The sequence below is a fragment of the Lampris incognitus genome, chromosome 10 (assembly GCF_029633865.1).
Source record: "Lampris incognitus isolate fLamInc1 chromosome 10, fLamInc1.hap2, whole genome shotgun sequence".
Lineage (NCBI taxonomy): Eukaryota > Metazoa > Chordata > Actinopteri > Lampriformes > Lampridae > Lampris > Lampris incognitus.
This window is the reverse complement of record NC_079220.1, coordinates 1,259,807-1,284,702: the sequence shown is the minus strand read 5'-3', so window position 1 is coordinate 1,284,702 and position 24,896 is coordinate 1,259,807. Positions and strand designations below refer to the sequence as shown.

Sequence of the window (24,896 nt, the reverse complement as noted above, 5' to 3'; positions counted from 1 at the left end):
GTCAGACAGACAGGCAGGCAGGCAGGCAGGCAGGCAGGCAGACAGACAGGCAGGCAGGCAGGCAGGCAGGCAGTCAAACAGACAGACAGACAGACAGACGGACAGACAGACAGACGGGCAGACAGACAGACAGACAGACAGACAGACAGACAGGCAGGCAGTCAAACAGACAGGCAGGCAGGCAGACAGGAAGGTAGACAGACAGGCAGGCAGACAGACAGACAGGCAGACAGAGATTCTTATGTAACTGTCCTGTCTCCATTCCTCTCAGCTCCCATCAGCCCCTGGCAGCCTGCAGCCCCAGAGGCTCATGGGTAATGGAGTGGATCCGGAGGGAATCACGGTGCAAGTCAAGGGGTGGAGACACAGCATGGCCCCGCCTCCCGATGACAACTTGACAGATGGGGAGAGAGGGAGAGAGGTAAACACTTCATTTAATGACGCAGTCGATGGAGGTCTACGGAGACGATTTCTGATTCAACATGGAAATCTATATTTGTGTGTATGTGTTACAGAGGTGTGATCTCAGCCATAGGAGGAGTGGCTCAGACCACAGTGACACCTCCAGCACAGGCACCGCTCACCACACCTCGCCCCCTGTGAGTATCAGCACTCTGAACTCACAGGGGGCGCTACTATCTCTGTTTCTATTCTCTCTGGCAGCACATCACAGAACGCTGAATCACCTCATCTGGACACAGTGTTTATGGTGACTTATCTGAAAGCACAGTGGCTCAGTGGTTAGCACTGTTACCTCACAGCAAGAAGGTCCTGGGTTCAAACCCCAGGCCATCCAAGGTCCTATCTGTGTGGAGTTTGCAGGTTCTTCCCGCGTCTGCGTGACCCTACCAATCTCATCTATCCCACTCTCTCCACTCACGTTGAGCAAGTGGTGATGAGAGGGCTCTGGAATTTCCAGTCCGCGGTGCCGAAAGCTGGGTTTATTTCAGGCTACGCATCCTTGTTCTCCCTCAACTTCCTTGCTCTAACTGAGACCTGGATCATGCCAGAAAACACTACCACACCCGCAGCTCTGTCTGATGTGTACTCTTTTTCTCACACTCCCAGAGCTGGGAGGCGAGGTGGTGGTACTGGCCTGCTAATCTCCCTGAAATGGAAATACTCTCTTGTTTCCATTCCACAGTTTTCTCTGCCCTCTTTTGAATTTCATGCTGTTACTGTCTCTTATCCAGTCAAACTCACCATCCTGGTTGTGTACCGCCCACCAGGCCCCCTTGGTGAGTTTCTGGAGGAGCTTGACACACTTGTCTCACACTTGTCTCACACTTCCCTGTTGATGACTCTGCACTTATCCTTCTCGGTGGCTTCAGCATCCACACTGAAAAGCTAGATCCTCTTCTCTCTTTCCTCTCCTCCTTTGACCTTCACCTCTCACCCTCTCCTCCTATCCACAAGGCTGGCAACCAGCTGGACCTTATCTTTACTAGACACTGTCCTATTTCCCATCTCTCTGTTACTCCCCTCCAGCTCTCTGACCACTATTTCATGTCCTACTCTCTCTCCCTCTCTTTTCCCCTCTCAGCCCCTCCCCCTACCCACATGGTTTACACCTGTAGGCACCTCCACTCTCTCCACCACTGATCTTTCTTCCTCTGTTACCTCTATCCTCCTTACACCTGAATCTTTCTCTCTCTTACCACCTGACACTGCTACCGATATTCATCTCTCTACCATTTCCTCTTCTCTGGACAATCTCTGTCCTCTCACCTCCAGGCCTGCACGCCCAACTCCACCTGCCCCTTGGCTGACCGACTCAGTACGTACTGACAGACGGAGACTGAGAGTGGCAGAGCGCAAATGGAGAAAAGGCAAACTCCCAAAGGACCTTCTCAACTTCCAATCTCTTCTTTCCACTTTCTCCTCCTCTCTTTCTGCTGCTAAGGCTGCCTTCTATCGCTCTAAAATCCTATCCTCTGCCTCTAATCCTAAGAAACTCTTTGAAACCTTCTCTACACTTCTTCAACCCACACCTCCTCCTCCTGCTTCCTCCCTTCTCCCAGATGACCTCGCTAACTTCTTTGACAAGAAGGTAAAAAACATCATATCCTCCTTTTCTCACCACCTGTTTAGCGCTCCTTGCACTAGCCCATCCTCTGCACCCTCCCTCACCTCTCCACGTCCCACCCTATCCCACCTCGCTCCCCTCTCCCCCGACGAGGTCCTCAACCTCATCACATCCAGTCGCCCCACCACATGCTCCCTTGACCCAGTCCCCTCCCATCTTCTTCAGTCTATAGCACCTGAACTGCTTCCCTTTCTAACCCACCTCATCAACACCTCCCTCCAGGCAGGATGCTTTCCATCTGCCTTCAAGACAGCTAGAGTCACCCCCCTTCTCAAGAAACCATCACTTAACCCCTCTGACATCAAAAACTACAGACCGGTTTCCCTTCTACCCTTTCTATCTGAAACTCTTGAACTTACTGTCTTCAACCAACTTTCTTTGTACCTCCACCAGAACAACCTCCTGGACCCCAACCAGTCTGGGTTCAAGGTGGGTCACTCGACAGAGATGGCCCTCCTTGCAGTGACAGAATCACTGCATGCTGCGAGAGCAAACTCTCTCTCCTCTGTCTTGATACTCCTGGACCTGTCAGTTGCATTCGACACAGTGAACCACCAGATCCTCCTCTCTACCCTCAAGGGGCTGGGTGTCACAGGCCCTGCACTCTCAATGTTTGCAACCTACCTGACGGCTCGCTCCTACCAGATGACATGGAGGGGATCTTTGTCGGAGCCTTGCAGACTGACTACAGGCATTCCACAAGGTTCGGTTCTGGGTCCTCTCCTGTTCTCCCTGTACACGACATCCCTGGGTTCTGTTATTCGCTCGCATGACTTCTCATACCATTGTTATGCTGATGACACCCAGCTGATCTTGTCCTTCCCTCCCTCTGACACACAAGTAGAGACACACATTGCTGTGTGCTTGACTGGCATTTCGAAATGGATGGCGACACATCACCTGAAGCTCAATCTGAACAAGACAGAGCTGATGTTCCTCCTGGGGAAAGGTTGCCCACACCGAGACCTGACCATCACCATTGAAGAACTACTACCCTGTTACTTGCTCTTAGCACTTATTGTTCACTCATTTAAAAAAAGAATCTCTTTCTTGCACTTTTACTTTAGCACTGGTTTTGCTCTTAGATGCTTGTTTAGATGCACTTATGACCTCTGATGACTAGTAGTTCTCCTGATTTCCTACGTTAAATGCAGTTTTTGTAAGTTGCTTTGGATAAAAGCGTCAGCTAAATGACTGTAATGTAATGTATCTGTGAATGTTCTCATTCATCCAGGTCATGGTTATCCAAAGGAGTTTAATCAAGTGCAACTGGACTATATATACCTATATATGTATATATATACCAAGTCCAGTTGCACTTGATTCAACTCCTTTGGGTAATGTAATGTAATGTTTCCTCTGGGAGCTCCGGATTCCTCCCACCATCAAAGACACATGTTTTATGATCCGCATGTCAAATATGCAGATCATAAATCAGATTTCCATACTGGATCGGTCGAGGCCCGGGTTACCAATCCTCTCCACCGGTACTGTTAACCAGCAGGGTGCCGGTGGAAACTATGCTAGTGTTGGGCGAAGGAGAAGGAGAGGGGGAAGGCATATCCAGAGACAGTGGGAGAGGAGGAAGGGTAGGAGTGTGGTGGTGAGAGTTGGAACTTAGAATGTTGGCACTATGACTGGTAGAGGGAGAGAGCTGGCTAGTATGATGGAGAGAAGAAAGGTAGGTATACTGTGTGTGGAAGGGGAGTAAGGCCAGGAGCATTGGAGGTGGGTTCAAACTCTTCTACCATGGTGCGGATGGGAGGAGAAATGGGGTAGGGGTAATTCTGAAGGAAGAGTATGTCACGAGTGTGCTGGAGGTGAAGAGGGTGTCAGACAGAGTGATGAGTATGAAGCTGGACATCGAAGGTGTATTGCTGAATGTTATCAGCGCATATGCCCCGCAAGTTGGTTGTGAGAGAAAGAAGGATTCTGGAGTGAGTTGGATGACGTGATGGAGAGGGTACCCAAGGAGGAGAGTGGTGATTGGAGCGGACTTCAATGGACGTGTTGGTGAAGGGAACAGGGGTGATGAGGAGGTGATGGGTAGGTATGGAGTCAAGGAGAGAAATGTGGAAGGACAGATGGTGGTCGATTTTGTGAAAAGGATGGAAATGGAAGGATGGAAACTAGATCCTTGCTTGTGTTGTTGTCTCCTGACTAGATCCTTACTTGTGTTGCTGTCTCCTGACTAGATCCTTAGTTGTGTTGTTGTGTCCTGACTAGATCCTTGCTTGTGTTGTTGTCTCCTGACTAGAGCCTTGCTTGTGTTTTTGTCCCCTAACTAGATCCTTACTTGTCTTGTTGTCTCCTGACTAGATCCTTGTTTGTCTTGTTGTCTCCTGACTAGATCCTTGCTTGTGTTGCTGTCTCCTGACTAGATCCTTACTTGTCTTGTTGTCTCCTGACTAGATCCTTGCTTGTGTTGTTGTCTCCTGACTAGATCCTTTTGTTGTTGTCTCCTGGCTAGATCCTCACTTGTGTTGTCTCCTGACTAGATCCTTGCTTGTGTTGTTGTCTCCTGACTAGATCCTTGCTTGTGTTGTCTCCTGGCTAGACCCTTGCTTGTGTTGTTGTCTCCTGTCTAGATCCTAGTTTGTGTTGTCTCCTGGCTGGATCCTTGCTTGTGTTGTTGTCTCCTGACTAGATCCTTGATTGTGTTGTTATCTCCTGACTAGATCCTTGCTTGTGTTGTTGTCTCCTGACTGGATCCTTGCTTGTGTTGTTGTCTCCTGACTAGATCCTTGCTTGTGTTGCTGTCTCCTGACTAGATCCTTGCTTGTGTTGTTGTCTCCTGACTAGATCCTTGCTTGTGTTGCTGTCTCCTGACTAGATCCTTGCTTGTGTTGTTGTCTCCTGACTAGATCCTTACTTGTGTTGCTGTCTCCTGACTAGATCCTTAGTTGTGTTGTTGTGTCCTGACTAGATCCTTGCTTGTGTTGCTGTCTCCTGACTAGATCCTTGCTTGTGTTGTTGTCTCCTGACTAGATCCTTGCTTGTGTTGTATTAACTCCCCAGATGTACGTCACTTTGGATAAAAGTGTCTGCTAAATGAAATTGTAGCATTGTAATTGTAAAATTTTTGTGCCTGTCTTTACCCTTCTTTTTCTTTAACTGTCTGTGTCTTCACCTGTCTATGTCTTCACCTGTCTGTGTCTTCACCTGTTTATGTCTTAATGTGTCCGTTTGCTTGTTTTTTGCTGACTACCTGAACAGGTTTGATCTTTTTCACCACTCTATTTTCATCTGAAAGTTTCTCACATTATATTACTGGAAGCTAAAACGTTAAAGACTTTGTGACGCTAATATCATGTCTCTCTTTGTACCTGTCTGTTTCACTCTCTTTTTGTCTCTATCTTTGTATCTGTTTGTCTCTAGAGCCATCTGCTGGAGAAAGCGGGAATCCTCAACAAAACCAAAGTAGCCGATAATGGCAAACGGATCAGGTGAATGTGGATTCAGACAAAATAACACCACGGACACTAACAGCAGAACAACAGATGTATATCTACATTATCTGAATTGTTTGATATTGACACCAGTTTGATTTCTTGTCGGGATTCCAGGAAAAACTGGTCTCAGTCCTGGACAGTCCTTCATGGAGGAGTCCTCACATTCCACAAAGACCCCAAAACTGCTCCCAGCAGCACTTCAGTAAGACCCCAAAGACATTATACCTGCCTTCACTTCTCACTTCATAGCTACAGTTCTGAATCTACTGGTTTTATTGTGACAGTGTGTCCTATGTAGGTGGTGGTGAGGTGAGTGTGGGCTGAGTTTCATTCCAAATGAATGAGAGTCACCTTGTTCTGTCATATCTGTTAGTGAAGGTGTTCTACCAGCTTGTTCTGTCATATCTGTTAGTGAAGGTGTTCTACCAGCTGGTTCTGTCATATCTGTTAGTGAAGGTGTTCTACCACCTTGTTCTGTCATATCTGTTAGTGAAGGTGTTCTACCACCTTGTTCTGTCATATCTGTTATAGTGAAGGTGTTCTACCACCTTGTTCTGTCATATCATGTTAGTGAAGGTGTTCTACCAGCTTGTTCTGTCATGTCTGTTAGTGAAGGTGTTCTACCACCTTGTTCCGTCATATCTGTTAGTGAAGGTGTTCTACCAGCTTGTTCTGTCATATCTGTTAGTGAAGGTGTTCTACCAGCTTGTTCTGTCATATCTGTTAGTGAAGGTGTTCTACCAGCTTGTTCTGTCATATCTGTTAGTGAAGGTGTTCTACCAGCTTGTTCTGTCATATCTGTTAGTGAAGGTGTTCTACCAGCTTGTTCTGTCATATCTGTTAGTGAAGGTGTTCTACCACCTTGTTCTGTCATATCTGTTAGTGAAGGTGTTCTACCAGCTTGTTCTGTCATATCTGTTAGTGAAGGTGTTCTACCAGCTTGTTCTGTCATATCTCTTAGTGAAGGTGTTCTACCAGCTTGTTCTGTCATATCTGTTAGTGAAGGTGTTCTACCAGCTTGTTCTGTCATATCTGTTAGTGAAGGTGTTCTACCAGCTTGTTCTGTCATATCTGTTAGTGAAGGTGTTCTACCACCTTGTTTTGTCATATCTGTTAGTGAAGGTGTTCTACCAGCTTGTTCTGTCATATCTGTTAGTGAAAGTGTTCTACCACCTTGTTCTGTCATATCTGTTAGTGAAGGTGTTCTACCAGCTTGTTCTGTCATATCTGTTAGTGAAGGTGTTCTACCAGCTTGTTCTATCATATCTCTTAGTGAAGGTGTTCTACCAGCTTGTTCTGTCATATCTGTTAGTGAAGGTGTTCTACCAGCTTGTTCTGTCATATCTGTTAGTGAAGGTGTTCTACCAGCTTGTTCTGTCATATCTGTTAGTGAAGGTGTTCTACCACCTTGTTCTGTCATATCTGTTAGTGAAGGTGTTCTACCAGCTTGTTCTGTCATATCTGTTAGTGAAGGTGTTCTACCAGCTTGTTCTGTCATATCTGTTAGTGAAGGTGTTCTACCAGCTTGTTCTGTCATATCTGTTAGTGAAGGTGTTCTACCACCTTGTTCTGTCATATCTCTTAGTGAAGGTGTTCTACCAGCTTGTTCTGTCATATCTGTTAGTGAAGGTGTTCTACCACCTTGTTCTGTCATATCTGTTAGTGAAGGTGTTCTACCAGCTTGTTCTGTCATATCTGTTAGTGAAGGTGTTCTACCAGCTTGTTCTGTCATATCTGTTAGTGAAGGTGTTCTACCACCTTGTTCTGTCATGTCTGTTAGTGAAGGTGTTCTACCAGCTTGTTCTGTCATATCTGTTAGTGAAGGTGTTCTACCAGCTTGTTCTGTCATATCTGTTAGTGAAGGTGTTCTACCAGCTTGTTCTGTCATATCTGTTAGTGAAGGTGTTCTACCACCTTGTTCTGTCATGTCTGTTAGTGAAGGTGTTCTACCAGCTTGTTCTGTCATATCTGTTAGTGAAGGTGTTCTACCACCTTGTTCTGTCATATCTGTTAGTGAAGGTGTTCTACCACCTTGTTCTGTCATATCTGTTAGTGAAGGTGTTCTACCAGCTTGTTCTGTCATGTCTGTTAGTGAAGGTGTTCTACCAGCTTGTTCTGTCATATCTGTTAGTGAAGGTGTTCTACCAGCTTGTTCTGTCATATCTGTTAGTGAAGGTGTTCTACCAGCTTGTTCTGTCATATCTGTTAGTGAAGGTGTTCTACCAGCTTGTTCTGTCATACCTGTTAGTGAAGGTGTTCTACCAGCTTGTTCTGTCATATCTGTTAGTGAAGGTGTTCTACCAGCTTGTTCTGTCATATCTGTTAGTGAAGGTGTTCTACCAGCTTGTTCTGTCATAGCTGTTAGTGAAGGTGTTCTACCAGCTTGTTCTGTCATATCTGTTAGTGAAGGTGTTCTACCACCTTGTTCTGTCATATCTGTTAGTGAAGGTGTTCTACCACCTTGTTCTGTCATATCTCTTAGTGAAGGTGTTCTACCAGCTTGTTCTGTCATATCTGTTAGTGAAGGTGTTCTACCAGCTTGTTCTGTCATATCTCTTAGTGAAGGTGTTCTACCAGCTTGTTCTGTCATATCTGTTAGTGAAGGTGTTCTACCACCTTGTTCTGTCATATCTGTCTGTTAGTGAAGGTGTTCTACCACCTTGTTCTGTCATATCTCTTAGTGAAGGTGTTCTACCAGCTTGTTCTGTCATATCTCTTAGTGAAGGTGTTCTACCAGCTTGTTCTGTCATATCTGTTAGAGAAGGTGTTCTACCACCTTGTTCTGTCATATCTGTTAGTGAAGGTGTTCTACCAGCTTGTTCTGTCATATCTGTTAGTGAAGGTGTTCTACCACCTTGTTCTGTCATATCTGTTAGTGAAGGTGTTCTACCACCTTGTTCTGTCATATCTGTTAGTGAAGGTGTTCTACCAGCTTGTTCTGTCATATCTGTTAGTGAAGGTGTTCTACCAGCTTGTTCTGTCATATCTCTTAGTGAAGGTGTTCTACCACCTTGTTCTGTCATATCTGTTAGTGAAGGTGTTCTACCACCTTGTTCTGTCATATCTGTTAGTGAAGGTGTTCTACCACCTTGTTCTGTCATATCTGTTAGTGAAGGTGTTCTACCACCTTGTTCTGTCATATCTGTTAGTGAAGGTGTTCTACCACCTTGTTCTGTCATATCTGTTAGTGAAGGTGTTCTACCAGCTTGTTCTGTCATATCTGTTAGTGAAGGTGTTCTACCACCTTGTTCTGTCATATCTCTTAGTGAAGGTGTTCTACCACCTTGTTCTGTCATATCTGTTAGTGAAGGTGTTCTACCACCTTGTTCTGTCATATCTGTTAGTGAAGGTGTTCTACCAGCTTGTTCTGTCATATCTGTTAGTGAAGGTGTTCTACCAGCTTGTTCTGTCATATCTGTTAGTGAAGGTGTTCTACCAGCTTGTTCTGTCATATCTGTTAGTGAAGGTGTTCTACCACCTTGTTCTGTCATATCTGTTAGTGAAGGTGTTCTACCAGCTTGTTCTGTCATAGCTGTTAGTGAAGGTGTTCTACCACCTTGTTCTGTCATATCTGTTAGTGAAGGTGTTCTACCACCTTGTTCTGTCATATCTGTTAGTGAAGGTGTTCTACCACCTTGTTCTGTCATGTCTGTTAGTGAAGGTGTTCTACCACCTTGTTCTGTCATATCTGTTAGTGAAGGTGTTCTACCACCTTGTTCTGTCATATCTCTTAGTGAAGGTGTTCTACCAGCTTGTTCTGTCATATCTGTTAGTGAAGGTGTTCTACCACCTTGTTCTGTCATGTCTGTTAGTGAAGGTGTTCTACCACCTTGTTCTGTCATATCTGTTAGTGAAGGTGTTCTACCAGCTTGTTCTGTCATATCTGTTAGTGAAGGTGTTCTACCACCTTGTTCTGTCATATCTGTTAGTGAAGGTGTTCTACCACCTTGTTCTGTCATATCTGTTAGTGAAGGTGTTCTACCACCTTGTTCTGTCATATCTGTTAGTGAAGGTGTTCTACCAGCTTGTTCTGTCATATCTGTTAGTGAAGGTGTTCTACCACCTTGTTCTGTCATATCTGTTAGTGAAGGTGTTCTACCACCTTGTTCTGTCATGTCTGTTAGTGAAGGTGTTCTACCAGCTTGTTCTGTCATATCTGTTAGTGAAGGTGTTCTACCACCTTGTTCTGTCATATCTGTTAGTGAAGGTGTTCTACCACCTTGTTCTGTCATATCTGTTAGTGAAGGTGTTCTACCACCTTGTTCTGTCATGTCTGTTAGTGAAGGTGTTCTACCAGCTTGTTCTGTCATATCTGTTAGTGAAGGTGTTCTACCACCTTGTTCTGTCATATCTGTTAGTGAAGGTGTTCTACCAGCTTGTTCTGTCATATCTGTTAGTGAAGGTGTTCTACCAGCTTGTTCTGTCATATCTGTTAGTGAAGGTGATCTACCAGCTTGTTCTGTCATATCTGTTAGTGAAGGTGTTCTACCAGCTTGTTCTGTCATATCTGTTAGTGAAGGTGTTCTACCACCTTGTTCTGTCATATCTGTTAGTGAAGGTGTTCTACCACCTTGTTCTGTCATATCTGTTAGTGAAGGTGTTCTACCACCTTGTTCTGTCATATCTGTTAGTGAAGGTGTTCTACCAGCTTGTTCTGTCATATCTGTTAGTGAAGGTGTTCTACCACCTTGTTCTGTCATATCTGTTAGTGAAGGTGTTCTACCACCTTGTTCTGTCATATCTGTTAGTGAAGGTGTTCTACCAGCTTGTTCTGTCATATCTGTTAGTGAAGGTGTTCTACCAGCTTGTTCTGTCATATCTGTTAGTGAAGGTGTTCTACCACCTTGTTCTGTCATGTCTGTTAGTGAAGGTGTTCTACCAGCTTGTTCTGTCATATCTGTTAGTGAAGGTGTTCTACCACCTTGTTCTGTCATGTCTGTTAGTGAAGGTGTTCTACCACCTTGTTCTGTCATATCTGTTAGTGAAGGTGTTCTACCAGCTTGTTCTGTCATATCTGTTAGTGAAGGTGTTCTACCACCTTGTTCTGTCATATCTGTTAGTGAAGGTGTTCTACCACCTTGTTCTGTCATATCTGTTAGTGAAGGTGTTCTACCAGCTTGTTCTGTCATATCTGTTAGTGAAGGTGTTCTACCAGCTTGTTCTGTCATATCTGTTAGTGAAGGTGTTCTACCAGCTTGTTCTGTCATATCTGTTAGTGAAGGTGTTCTACCAGCTTGTTCTGTCATATCTGTTAGTGAAGGTGTTCTACCACCTTGTTCTGTCATATCTGTTAGTGAAGGTGTTCTACCAGCTTGTTCTGTCATATCTGTTAGTGAAGGTGTTCTACCAGCTTGTTCTGTCATATCTCTTAGTGAAGGTGTTCTACCACCTTGTTCTGTCATATCTGTTAGTGAAGGTGTTCTACCACCTTGTTCTGTCATATCTGTTAGTGAAGGTGTTCTACCAGCTTGTTCTGTCATATCTGTTAGTGAAGGTGTTCTACCAGCTTGTTCTGTCATATCTGTTAGTGAAGGTGTTCTACCACCTTGTTCTGTCATATCTGTTAGTGAAGGTGTTCTACCACCTTGTTCTGTCATATCTGTTAGTGAAGGTGTTCTACCAGCTTGTTCTGTCATATCTGTTAGTGAAGGTGTTCTACCAGCTTGTTCTGTCATATCTCTTAGTGAAGGTGTTCTACCAGCTTGTTCTGTCATATCTGTTAGTGAAGGTGTTCTACCAGCTTGTTCTGTCATATCTGTTAGTGAAGGTGTTCTACCAGCTTGTTCTGTCATATCTGTTAGTGAAGGTGTTCTACCACCTTGTTCTGTCATATCTGTTAGTGAAGGTGTTCTACCAGCTTGTTCTGTCATAGCTGTTAGTGAAGGTGTTCTACCACCTTGTTCTGTCATATCTGTTAGTGAAGGTGTTCTACCACCTTGTTCTGTCATATCTGTTAGTGAAGGTGTTCTACCACCTTGTTCTGTCATGTCTGTTAGTGAAGGTGTTCTACCACCTTGTTCTGTCATATCTGTTAGTGAAGGTGTTCTACCACCTTGTTCTGTCATATCTCTTAGTGAAGGTGTTCTACCAGCTTGTTCTGTCATATCTGTTAGTGAAGGTGTTCTACCACCTTGTTCTGTCATGTCTGTTAGTGAAGGTGTTCTACCACCTTGTTCTGTCATGTCTGTTAGTGAAGGTGTTCTACCACCTTGTTCTGTCATATCTGTTAGTGAAGGTGTTCTACCACCTTGTTCTGTCATATCTGTTAGTGAAGGTGTTCTACCACCTTGTTCTGTCATATCTGTTAGTGAAGGTGTTCTACCAGCTTGTTCTGTCATATCTGTTAGTGAAGGTGTTCTACCACCTTGTTCTGTCATATCTGTTAGTGAAGGTGTTCTACCACCTTGTTCTGTCATATCTGTTAGTGAAGGTGTTCTACCACCTTGTTCTGTCATATCTGTTAGTGAAGGTGTTCTACCACCTTGTTCTGTCATATCTGTTAGTGAAGGTGTTCTACCACCTTGTTCTGTCATATCTGTTAGTGAAGGTGTTCTACCACCTTGTTCTGTCATATCTCTTAGTGAAGGTGTTCTACCACCTTGTTCTGTCATATCTGTTAGTGAAGGTGTTCTACCACCTTGTTCTGTCATATCTGTTAGTGAAGGTGTTCTACCACCTTGTTCTGTCATATCTCTTAGTGAAGGTGTTCTACCAGCTTGTTCTGTCATATCTGTTAGTGAAGGTGTTCTACCAGCTTGTTCTGTCATATCTGTTAGTGAAGGTGTTCTACCACCTTGTTCTGTCATATCTGTTAGTGAAGGTGTTCTACCAGCTTGTTCTGTCATATCTGTTAGTGAAGGTGTTCTACCACCTTGTTCTGTCATATCTGTTAGTGAAGGTGTTCTACCAGCTTGTTCTGTCATATCTGTTAGTGAAGGTGTTCTACCAGCTTGTTCTGTCATATCTGTTAGTGAAGGTGTTCTACCAGCTTGTTCTGTCATATCTGTTAGTGAAGGTGTTCTACCAGCTTGTTCTGTCATATCTGTTAGTGAAGGTGTTCTACCAGCTTGTTCTGTCATATCTGTTAGTGAAGGTGTTCTACCACCTTGTTCTGTCATATCTGTCTGTTAGTGAAGGTGTTCTACCAGCTTGTTCTGTCATATCTGTTAGTGAAGGTGTTCTACCACCTTGTTCTGTCATATCTGTTAGTGAAGGTGTTCTACCAGCTTGTTCTGTCATATCTCTTAGTGAAGGTGTTCTACCACCTTGTTCTGTCATATCTGTTAGTGAAGGTGTTCTACCACCTTGTTCTGTCATATCTGTTAGTGAAGGTGTTCTACCACCTTGTTCTGTCATATCTGTTAGTGAAGGTGTTCTACCAGCTTGTTCTATCATATCTCTTAGTGAAGGTGTTCTACCACCTTGTTCTGTCATATCTGTTAGTGAAGGTGTTCTACCACCTTGTTCTGTCATATCTGTTAGTGAAGGTGTTCTACCAGCTTGTTCTGTCATATCTGTTAGTGAAGGTGTTCTACCAGCTTGTTCTGTCATATCTGTTAGTGAAGGTGTTCTACCACCTTGTTCTGTCATATCTGTTAGTGAAGGTGTTCTACCAGCTTGTTCTGTCATATCTGTTAGTGAAGGTGTTCTACCAGCTTGTTCTGTCATATCTGTTAGTGAAGGTGTTCTACCAGCTTGTTCTGTCATATCTGTCTGTTAGTGAAGGTGTTCTACCAGCTTGTTCTGTCATGTCTGTTAGTGAAGGTGTTCTACCAGCTTGTTCTGTCATATCTGTTAGTGAAGGTGTTCTACCACCTTGTTCTGTCATATCTCTTAGTGAAGGTGTTCTACCAGCTTGTTCTGTCATATCTGTTAGTGAAGGTGTTCTACCAGCTTGTTCTGTCATGTCTGTTAGTGAAGGTGTTCTACCACCTTGTTCTGTCATATCTGTTAGTGAAGGTGTTCTACCACCTTGTTCTGTCATATCTCTTAGTGAAGGTGTTCTACCAGCTTGTTCTGTCATATCTGTTAGTGAAGGTGTTCTACCACCTTGTTCTGTCATATCTGTTAGTGAAGGTGTTCTACCACCTTGTTCTGTCATATCTGTTAGTGAAGGTGTTCTACCAGCTTGTTCTGTCATAGCTGTTAGTGAAGGTGTTCTACCACCTTGTTCTGTCATATCTGTTAGTGAAGGTGTTCTACCACCTTGTTCTGTCATATCTGTTAGTGAAGGTGTTCTACCACCTTGTTCTGTCATGTCTGTTAGTGAAGGTGTTCTACCACCTTGTTCTGTCATGTCTGTTAGTGAAGGTGTTCTACCAGCTTGTTCTGTCATATCTGTTAGTGAAGGTGTTCTACCACCTTGTTCTGTCATATCTGTTAGTGAAGGTGTTCTACCAGCTTGTTCTGTCATATCTGTTAGTGAAGGTGTTCTACCACCTTGTTCTGTCATGTCTGTTAGTGAAGGTGTTCTACCAGCTTGTTCTGTCATATCTGTTAGTGAAGGTGTTCTACCAGCTTGTTCTGTCATATCTGTTAGTGAAGGTGTTCTACCACCTTGTTCTGTCATATCTGTTAGTGAAGGTGTTCTACCACCTTGTTCTGTCATATCTGTTAGTGAAGGTGTTCTACCAGCTTGTTCTGTCATATCTGTTAGTGAAGGTGTTCTACCAGCTTGTTCTGTCATATCTCTTAGTGAAGGTGTTCTACCAGCTTGTTCTGTCATATCTGTTAGTGAAGGTGTTCTACCACCTTGTTCTGTCATATCTCTTAGTGAAGGTGTTCTACCAGCTTGTTCTGTCATATCTGTTAGTGAAGGTGTTCTACCACCTTGTTCTGTCATATCTGTTAGTGAAGGTGTTCTACCACCTTGTTCTGTCATATCTGTTAGTGAAGGTGTTCTACCACCTTGTTCTGTCATATCTGTTAGTGAAGGTGTTCTACCACCTTGTTCTGTCATATCTGTTAGTGAAGGTGTTCTACCAGCTTGTTCTGTCATATCTGTTAGTGAAGGTGTTCTACCACCTTGTTCTGTCATATCTGTTAGTGAAGGTGTTCTACCACCTTGTTCTGTCATATCTGTTAGTGAAGGTGTTCTACCAGCTTGTTCTGTCATGTCTCTTAGTGAAGGTGTTCTACCACCTTGTTCTGTCATATCTGTTAGTGAAGGTGTTCTACCAGCTTGTTCTGTCATATCTGTTAGTGAAGGTGTTCTACCACCTTGTTCTGTCATATCTCTTAGTGAAGGTGTTCTACCAGCTTGTTCTGTCATATCTGTTAGTGAAGGTGTTCTACCAGCTTGTTCTGTCATATCTGTTAGTGAAGGTGTTCTACCAGCTTGTTCTGTCATATCTGTTAGTGAAGGTGTTCTACCACCTTGTTCTGTCATATCTGTTAGTGAAGGTGTTCTACCACCTTGTTCTGTCATATCTGTTAGTGAAGGTGTTCTACCAGCTTGTTCTGTCATATCTGTTAGTGAAGGTGTTCTACCACCTTGTTCTGTCATATCTGTTAGTGAAGGTGTTCTACCAGCTTGTTCTGTCATATCTGTTAGTGAAGGTGTTCTACCAGCTTGTTCTGTCATATCTGTTAGTGAAGGTGTTCTACCAGCTTGTTCTGTCATATCTGTTAGTGAAGGTGTTCTACCACCTTGTTCTGTCATGTCTGTTAGTGAAGGTGTTCTACCACCTTGTTCTGTCATATCTGTTAGTGAAGGTGTTCTACCAGCTTGTTCTGTCATATCTGTTAGTGAAGGTGTTCTACCACCTTGTTCTGTCATATCTGTTAGTGAAGGTGTTCTACCACCTTGTTCTGTCATATCTGTCTGTTAGACAGACAGACAGATAGATAGCTAGACAGATAGACAGACAGACAGACGGACGGACGGACGGACGGACGGACGGACGGACGGACGGACGGACGGACGGACGGACGGACGGACGGACGGACGGACGGACGGACGGACGGACGGACGGACGGACGGACGGACGGACGGACGGACGGACGGACGGACAGACAGACAGACAGACAGACAGACAGATAGATAGATAGATAGATAGATAGATAGATAGATAGATAGATAGATAGATAGATAGATAGATAGATAGATAAATAGACAGACAGACAGACAGACAGACAGACAGACAGACAGACAGACAGACAGACAGATAGATAGATAGATAGACAGACAGACAGACAGACAGACAGACAGACAGACAGACAGACAGACAGACAGACAGACAGACAGACAGACAGACAGACAGACAGATAGATAGATAGATAGATAGATAGATAGATAGATAGATAGATAGATAGATAGATAGATAGATAGATAGATAGATAGACGGATAGACGGACGGACGGACGGACGGACGGACGGACGGACGGACAGACAGATAGATAGATAGATAGATAGATAGATAGATAGATAGATAGATAGATAGATAGATAGATAGATAGATAGATAGATAGATAGGGGTTTTTCAGCTACAGACAGAAAAAGTCCAGTCAGTTCGTGCAGCTCTCCATCGGTCAGAAATTTGTCTCAACAGCAAAGTGAATTCTATCAATGTGTTAATGCTAACTTGCAGAGTTAGTAAAGTGTACAGTTCAGTCATCACGCTCACTGTGTTAAAAGGAAGTTTAGTGTGTTTCCTGTGTTGAATATTGAGGCTGGTGTGCCTTTGGTTTCTCAGAACCTTGCTCTGGTCCATTATCTTATTTGACTTATTTGACTTGGCTGCAGGGCAGTGCAGTGGCGCAGTGGTTAGCACGGTCGCCTCACAGCAAGAAGGTCCTGGGTTCGAGCCCCGGGGTAGTCCAGCCTTGGGGCTTGCCCCGGGTCGTCCTCTGTGTGGAGTTTGCATGTTCTCCCGTGTGCGTGTGTGTGTGTGTGTGTGTGTGTGTGTGTGTGTGTGTGTGTGTGTGTGTGTGTGTGTGTGATGGCCTGGCGGCCTGTCCAGGGTGTCTCCCCACCTGCCGCCCAATGACTGCTGGGACAGACTGCAGCACCCCCGCAACCCTGAGAGCAGGATAAGCGGTTCGGATAATGGATGGATGGACTTGGCTCCAGTCTCAGTAGAAACAGAGTAGAGACAGAGAACATTAACAGAAGTTAATCCAGAATTAGGCGAGCCTAAATAGAGCTGAATCAGCAGATTAAATGAACTGATTCGAATAAATTGTTGACACGTGTCAAAGTCAACAGTCGACTCTTCTGGAGCTGACTTCTCTCCTCAGTACCGACGTCGCTGAGCAGAGCAGCGTCAGTGTAGGACAGAAGGGAAAAACGAACAGGTTTCTCATGATAAATGATAGATTCTTCTTCTCCATCACCTTCTCATTGATCAGGGGGTTCTCGTTCACACAGGGTTTTATGGCTCGTCCTACAATATTGTGATGTCATGTGGAGGACGCATGATAAAAGATGGACATCTCTACCAAGTCACTGCAGTTTGAATCAAGTCATCTCTGGACAGTTTCTCCTCTTTCTTCTCATTTCTACCGTTCTTCTTCCGTCCCTGGTGGAGCTGAGAGTCTCTGATGCCGGCTCACAGCAGCCAGCTGCTTGATGTGGGGAAAGGTCCAGTAGACGTTAGGGGACAATGAGGGTGTTGATGTTGACAGTGAGGTGATGAGGAGGATGCTGGTTGTCATGGTGACAATGATGATGTTTTTATTTTTTAGAGTAAAACCACTCAGATTGTTCCTGAGTACACCGTCGACCTCAGGGGGTCGTCACTGACCTGGGCCTCCAAGGACAAGTCCTCCAAGAAGAATGTTCTGGAGGTTGGTTACCATGGTGACTGTCTGTCTGACCACCTGTCTGTCTGTTTGTATGACTGACTGTCTGATTGTATATTACCTTTTAAAGTGTGTGTGTGTGTCTGTGTGTGTCTGTGTGTGTCTATGTGTGTCTGTGTGTGTGTGTGTGTGTCTGTGTGTCTGTTTCGGTGTGTGTGTGTGTGTGTGTGTGTGTGTGTGTCTGTGTGTGTGTCTGTGTGTGTGTCTGTGTGTCTGTTTCGGTGTGTGTGTGTGTGTCTGTGTGTCTGTTTCGGTGTGTGTGTGTGTCTGTTTCGGTGTGTGTGTGTGTCTGTGTGTGTCTGTCTGTTTCAGTGTGTGTGTCTGTGTGTGTGTGTTTGTGTGTGTGTGTGTGTGTGTGTGTGTCTGTGTGTGTGTCTGTGTGTGTGTCTGTGTGTCTGTTTCGGTGTGTGTGTGTGTGTCTGTGTGTCTGTTTCGGTGTGTGTGTGTGTCTGTTTCGGTGTGTGTGTGTGTCTGTGTGTGTCTGTCTGTTTCAGTGTGTGTGTCTGTGTGTGTGTGTTTGTGTGTGTGTGTGTGTGTGTGTGTGTGTGTGTGTGTGTGTGTGTGTGTGTGTGTGTGTGTGTGTGTGTGTGTGTGTCTGTCTGTTTCAGTGTGTGTGTGTGTGTGTGTGCTGGCTGTGTCTCTGATGGGGTGTGTTTGTGTTGTTGCAGCTCAGAACTCGTCATGGTTGTGAGTATCTGGTGCAGTACGACACAGAGAGCATCATCAGTGACTGGCACAAAGTCATACTGGACACCATCAGACAGCTGGTAACATCTGTCATATCTGCTCTGCTCTGGTCTGGTCTGGTCTAGTCTCTTCTGATCTGTTCTAGTCTGATCTAGTCTATTCTGGTCTGTTCTGTTCTGATCTGATCTGATCTGATCTAGTCTGTTCTGATCTGATCTGATCTAGTATTCTGTTCTGTTCTGATCTGATCTAATCTAGTCTCTTCTGGTCTGTTCTGATCTGATCTAGTATTCTGGTCTGCTCTCATCTGATCTAGTCTCTTCTGGTCTGTTCTGATCTGATCTGATCTGATCTGATCTAGTCTCTTCTGTTCTGGTCTGTTCCAATGTATTCTAATACGGTCTAGTGTATTGTGGTGTAGCCTAGTGAAATGTAGCATATTCTAGTTTCTATAGTGTTCTAATGCATGTGTGTATGACGGATCAGGCTCTGTGTCTCTCTCAATTCAATTCATTCAGTTCAAAATGTGCTTTATTGGCATGACATACATTTTGTACATACTGCCAAAGCATGTGAAACAACAACAACACAACACAACAATGATTATAATGATAACAGCAACAACAACAATGATTATAACAATAACAGCAACAACACCAATGATTATGATAATAACAGCAACAACAAAAATGATTATAATAATAACAGCAACAACAACAATGATTATGATAATAACAGCAACAACAACGATTATAATAATAACAGCAACAACAACAATGATTATAATAATAACAGCAACAACACCAATGATTATGATAATAACAGCAACAACAGCATGATTATAATAACAACAGCAACAACAACAATGATTATTATAATAACAGCAACAACAATAATGATTATGATAATAACAGCAACAACACCAATGATTATAATCATAACAGCAACAACAACAATGATTATGATAATAACAGCAACAACACCAATGATTATAATAATAACAGCAACAACAATAATGATTATGATAATAACAGCAACAACACCAATGATTATAATAATAACAGCAACAACACCAATGATTATGATAATAACAGCAACAACACCAATGATTATAATAATAACAGCAACAACAACAATGATTATAATAATAACAGCAACAACACCAATGATTATGATAATAACAGCAACAACAACAATGATTATAATAATAACAGCAACAACAACAATGATTATAATAATAACAGCAACAACAACAATAATTATAATAATAACAGCAACAACACCAATGATTATGATAATAACAGCAACAACAACAATGATTATAATAATAACAGCAGCAACAACAATGATTATAATAATAACAGCAACAACAACAATGATTATAATAATAACAGCAACAACAACAATGATTATAATAATAACAGCAACAACAATAATGATTATGATAATAACAGCAACAACAATGATTATAATAATAACAGCAACAACAACAATGATTATAATAATAACAGCAACAACAACAATGATTATAATAATAACAGCAACAACAACAATGATTATAATAATAACAGCAACAACAACAATGATTATAATAATAACAGCAACAACAATAATGATTATGATAATAACAGCAACAACACCAATGATTATAATAATAACAGCAACAACACCAATGATTATGATAATAACAGCAACAACACCAATGATTATAATAATAACAGCAACAACAACAATGATTATAATAATAACAGCAACAACAACAATGATTATAATAATAACAGCAACAACAACAATGATTATAATAATAACAGCAACAACAATAATGATTATGATAATAACAGCAACAACAATGATTATAATAATAACAGCAACAACAACAATGATTATAATAATAACAGCAACAACAACAATGATTATAATAATAACAGCAACAACAATAATGATTATAATAATAACAGCAACAACAACAATGATTATAATAATAACAGCAACAACAATAATGATTATGATAATAACAGCAACAACACCAATGATTATAATAATAACAGCAACAACACCAATGATTATGATAATAACAGCAACAACACCAATGATTATAATAATAACAGCAACAACAACAATGATTATAATAATAACAGCAACAACACCAATGATTATGATAATAACAGCAACAACAACAATGATTATAATAATAACAGCAACAACAACAATGATTATAATAATAACAGCAACAACAACAATAATTATAATAATAACAGCAACAACACCAATGATTATGATAATAACAGCAACAACAACAATGATTATAATAATAACAGCAGCAACAACAATGATTATAATAATAACAGCAACAACAACAATAATTATAATAATAACAGCAACAACACCAATGATTATGATAATAACAGCAACAACAACAATGATTATAATAATAACAGCAACAACAACAATAATTATAATAATAACAGCAACAACACCAATGATTATGATAATAACAGCAACAACAACAATGATTATAATAATAACAGCAGCAACAACAATGATTATAATAATAACAGCAACAACAACAATAATTATAATAATAACAGCAACAACACCAATGATTATGATAATAACAGCAACAACAACAATGATTATAATAATAACAGCAACAACAATAATGATTATGATAATAACAGCAACAACAATGATTATAATAATAACCGCAACAACAATAATGATTATAATAATAACAGCAACAACAACAATGATTATAATAATAACAGCAACAACAATAATGATTATAATAATAACAGCAACAACAATGATTATAATAATAACCGCAACAACAATAATGATTATAATAATAACAGCAACAACACCAATGATTATGATAATAACAGCAACAACACCAATGATTATAATAATAACAGCAACAACAACAATAATTATAATAATAACAGCAGCAACAACAATGATTATAATAATAACAGCAACAACAACAATAATTATAATAATAACAGCAACAACACCAATGATTATGATAATAACAGCAACAACAACAATGATTATAATAATAACAGCAACAACAACAATGATTATAATAATAACAGCAACAACACCAATGATTATAATAATAACAGCAACAACACCAATGATTATAATAATAACAGCAGCAACAACAATAATTATAATAATAACAGCAACAACAACAATGATTATAATAATAACAGCAACAACAATAATGATTATGATAATAACAGCAACAACAACAATGATTATAATAATAACAGCAACAACAATAATGATTATGATAATAACAACAACAACACCAATGATTATAATAATAACAGCAACAACAACAATAATTATAATAATAACAGCAACAACAACAATGATTATAATAATAACAGCAACAACAATAATGATTATGATAATAACAGCAACAACAACAATGATTATAATAATAACAGCAACAACAACAATGATTATAATAATAACAGCAACAACAACAATGATTATGATAATAACAGCAACAACAACAATGATTATAATAATAACAGCAACAACAACAATGATTATAACAATAACAGCAACAACAATAATGATTATGATAATAACAGCAACAGTATCAATAGGTGTCCTCATCCACTGTCTCTCAGGTTGTGGCAGGAAAATTTAAATCTTGCTGCAATGCTCGCCGCTGTCTCTGTCTCTCTCTCTTTGTCTCTGTCCCTCTGTCTGTCTCTGTCTCTCTCTCTCTGTCTGTCTTCCTGTCTCTCTCTGTCTCTGTCCCTCTCACTCTCTCAGGATCAGGACCAGTCAGAGGAAAGTGATGACGGCCAATCAGACAAGGAGGACAGAGAGAAGAAGAGGAGCAGTAAGACTGTCTGTCCGTCTGTCCGTCTGTCTGTGTGTGCGTGTGTCTCTGTGTGCATGTGTGTGTGTGTGTGTGTGTGTGTGTGTGTGTGTGTGTGTATGTGTGTGTTAGTGTGTGTGTCTTAGTGTGTGTGTGTGTGTGTAGTGGTTGGGCAGAGGCATCATGGGAGTGCTAGTGGTTGGGCAGAGGCATCATGGGAGTGCTAGTGGTTGGGCAGAGGCATCATGGGAGTGCTAGTGGTTGGGCAGAGGCATCATGGGAGTGCTAGTGGTTGGGCAGAGGCATCATGGGAGTGCTAGTGGTTGGGCAGAGGCATCATGGGAGTGCTAGTGGTTGGGCTCCTCTGCTGAAGGTGGAGGTGAGTACTGTCCGGTCAGGAGCTTGTGGGAGGGTGTGGATGATGACGAGCAGTGAACAGCGCCACCGCTGTTGTTGCTGTTCTTCATCATCTACATGATGGTCCCACCTGCTTCCACTTCTTTCAGTATCACACAAGGTGTCAGTTGTGCGGTCTGTTGGTCTCTGGACAGTGACTGGACTCTGAGCCCACATGGGATCCACCTCAGTGTTGGCCCCATGAGAAGAAGGGGGTGAGCACTTCCTGTTTCCTCTGCTGAGCATGTCTAGCAGCTTCTCTGGGGCGTTGTGGTTGGTTTCCTGCAGACCGATACTGCAGAAACAAATCTTAAGGTCAAAGTGGGTGGTCTCGTTTTGATTGACAGCTGTTGTGTGTGACGCGTGTGCCAGTGATGCAGACTACAGACCTGTGACGAAACGCTGAGAAGCGCTGCAGGCCTGACACGTGCTGGTGTTGGTCCATGAACACGTGACCCTAGCTTTATGTTGTCTCTCCTGTAGCCACCAGGGGTCATTGTGGTTCTGCCGACCCGGATCAGGGCCGCGTCCGAACCAAACTCAGGAAGTTTCTGCAGAGACGGCCAACGCTGCAGAGCGTCAAAGATAAAGGATACATCAGAGGTAGGAAGAGAGAGAGAAAACAAACACACCCATCTCTTATCCTGTTAACCCACGGGAGCTCTCCCCCTCTCTCTCTCTCTCTCCCTCCCTCCCTCCCTCCCTCCCTCCACCTCTCTTTCTCTCTCTCCCTTTCTCCCCTCCCTCTCTCTTTCTCTCTCTATTTCCCTCTCTCTCCCCCTCCCCCTGTCTCTCCCCCTCTCTTTGTCTCTCCCCTCCCTCTCTCTTTCTCTTTCTATTTCCCTCTCTCTCTCTCACCCTCTCTGTCTCTCTCTCAGTATATTTAAATCTCTGTCTCTCTCTCCCTCCCTCCCTCCCTCCCTCCACCTCTCTTTCTCTCTCTCCCTCTCTCCCCTCCGTCTCTCTTTCTCTTTCTATTTCCCTCTCTCCCTCTCGCCCTCTCTCTCTCTCACCCTCTCTGTCTCTCTCTCAGTATATTTAAATCTCTGTCTCTCTCTCCCTCCCTCCCTCCCTCCCTCCACCTCTCTTTCTCTCTCTCCCTCTCTCCCCTCCCTCTCTCTTTCTCTTTCTATTTCCCTCTCTCCCTCTCGCCCTCTCTCTCTCTCACCCTCTCTGTCTCTCTCTCAGTATATTTAAATCTCTGTCTCTCTCTCTCTCCCTCCCTCCCTCCCTCCCTCCACCTCTCTTTCTCTCTCTCCCTCTCGCCCTCTCTCTCTCTCACCCTCTCTGTCTCTCTCTCAGTATATTTAAATCTCTGTCTCTCTCTGTCTCTCAGATAACGTGTTCGGATGTCATTTGGATACTCTGTGTCATAGAGAAAACACCACAGTTCCAAAATTTGTGGAGAAATGTATCAGATCAGTAGAGAGGAGAGGTACACACACACACACACACACACACACACACACACACACATAATTAAGGGTATGCGGGTGACATCACAGATGTGGAACTCACAGCGGTAACGCGGCACTGAGTGGCCAAAAGACCGAGTGGCAGTTTTGCCACTCAGTGCGGATGTTTTGCCACTCAGTGCGGATGTTTTGCCACTCAGTGCGGATGTTTTGCCACTCAGTGCGACTGAGGGGGCGTGTTCCAGTGCGAACGTGATGTCAGTGCATACTCTATATACACAAGTAGAATTAGCTACTATGCTAAACGTTTTATGCTTGTCTGTTTTCAGGTCTAGATGTTGATGGGATCTACAGAGTGAGTGGTAACCTGGCAGTGATCCAGAAATTAAGACATAAAGCTGACCACGGTACACACATACACACACACACACAAACACAAAATAAACACAGACACACATGCAGGCAGGTTAACTGGGATGTGGTGGAGTTGCAGATGAGCTGGTTGGCCCATCTGCTTTTGTTACTGCTAGTTAGTCTGGCCATAATGAGAATCATGTCCAGACTAAAGACAGTCAAGCCCCAGGCTCGGCTTCCATGACTCAGTGACAAAGCAACATCACAAAGCTTGCTTGCGGATGTGAACACAGCCTTTCACAACATCTCAACTGCCACCATAACAGAGACCAACGAGCTTGTATATGCCACTGCAACCGTAATCCTGGAGATGCTTGGGTACAGGATTCAGAACACATGTCACCAACAGTACCTTACATGGAAGAGAAGGCTGGAAGCAGAGATCGACGCAGCACAGAGAGATGTTAGCCAGTTAACAGAGGTGCAGAAAAGTGTGATGAAAGACAGGCCCTGGTTGAAGAAGTACCCCAAGCTGTCCATAAGTGAGGCCCTCGAAACTGCCAAACAAAGGCTCACAGCTCTGGACAGCAGGCTGAAGAGATACACTAGAGAAGTAGAAGCCAAAAGAGTAAATGGCCTGTTCCTCAAAGAACCATCCAAAGTGTACTCCCAACTGGAGAGTAACAAGAGATAAACATCAGACCCACCCAGAGCAAAGACTGAGCGATACTGGAAGGATATATCGGAAAAGGAGGCATCACACAACAGCAGTGCCCTGTGGCTGGTGAACCTAAGAGCAGAACACAGCAATACCCCAAAACAAGAACCAGTTATCATAGTGGCCAACATCCAACGACGAGTCTGAA

General features: G+C 42.8%; 1 protein-coding gene across 1 annotated transcript in view; it reads left to right on the top strand.

Annotated features, from left to right (window-relative positions):
* arhgap27l (Rho GTPase activating protein 27, like) overlaps nt 1-24,896 on the top strand; it is a 108,670-nt gene that overhangs the window by 72,452 nt on the left and 11,322 nt on the right. Inside the window, exons 9-18 of the mRNA XM_056287552.1 lie at nt 272-421; nt 516-599; nt 5,465-5,532; nt 5,653-5,740; nt 17,224-17,325; nt 18,009-18,107; nt 21,817-21,886; nt 22,745-22,864; nt 23,598-23,696; nt 24,006-24,083. Coding sequence (XP_056143527.1) covers nt 272-421; nt 516-599; nt 5,465-5,532; nt 5,653-5,740; nt 17,224-17,325; nt 18,009-18,107; nt 21,817-21,886; nt 22,745-22,864; nt 23,598-23,696; nt 24,006-24,083 — 958 coding nt within the window. The remainder of the gene's footprint in view (nt 1-271; nt 422-515; nt 600-5,464; nt 5,533-5,652; nt 5,741-17,223; nt 17,326-18,008; nt 18,108-21,816; nt 21,887-22,744; nt 22,865-23,597; nt 23,697-24,005; nt 24,084-24,896) is intronic.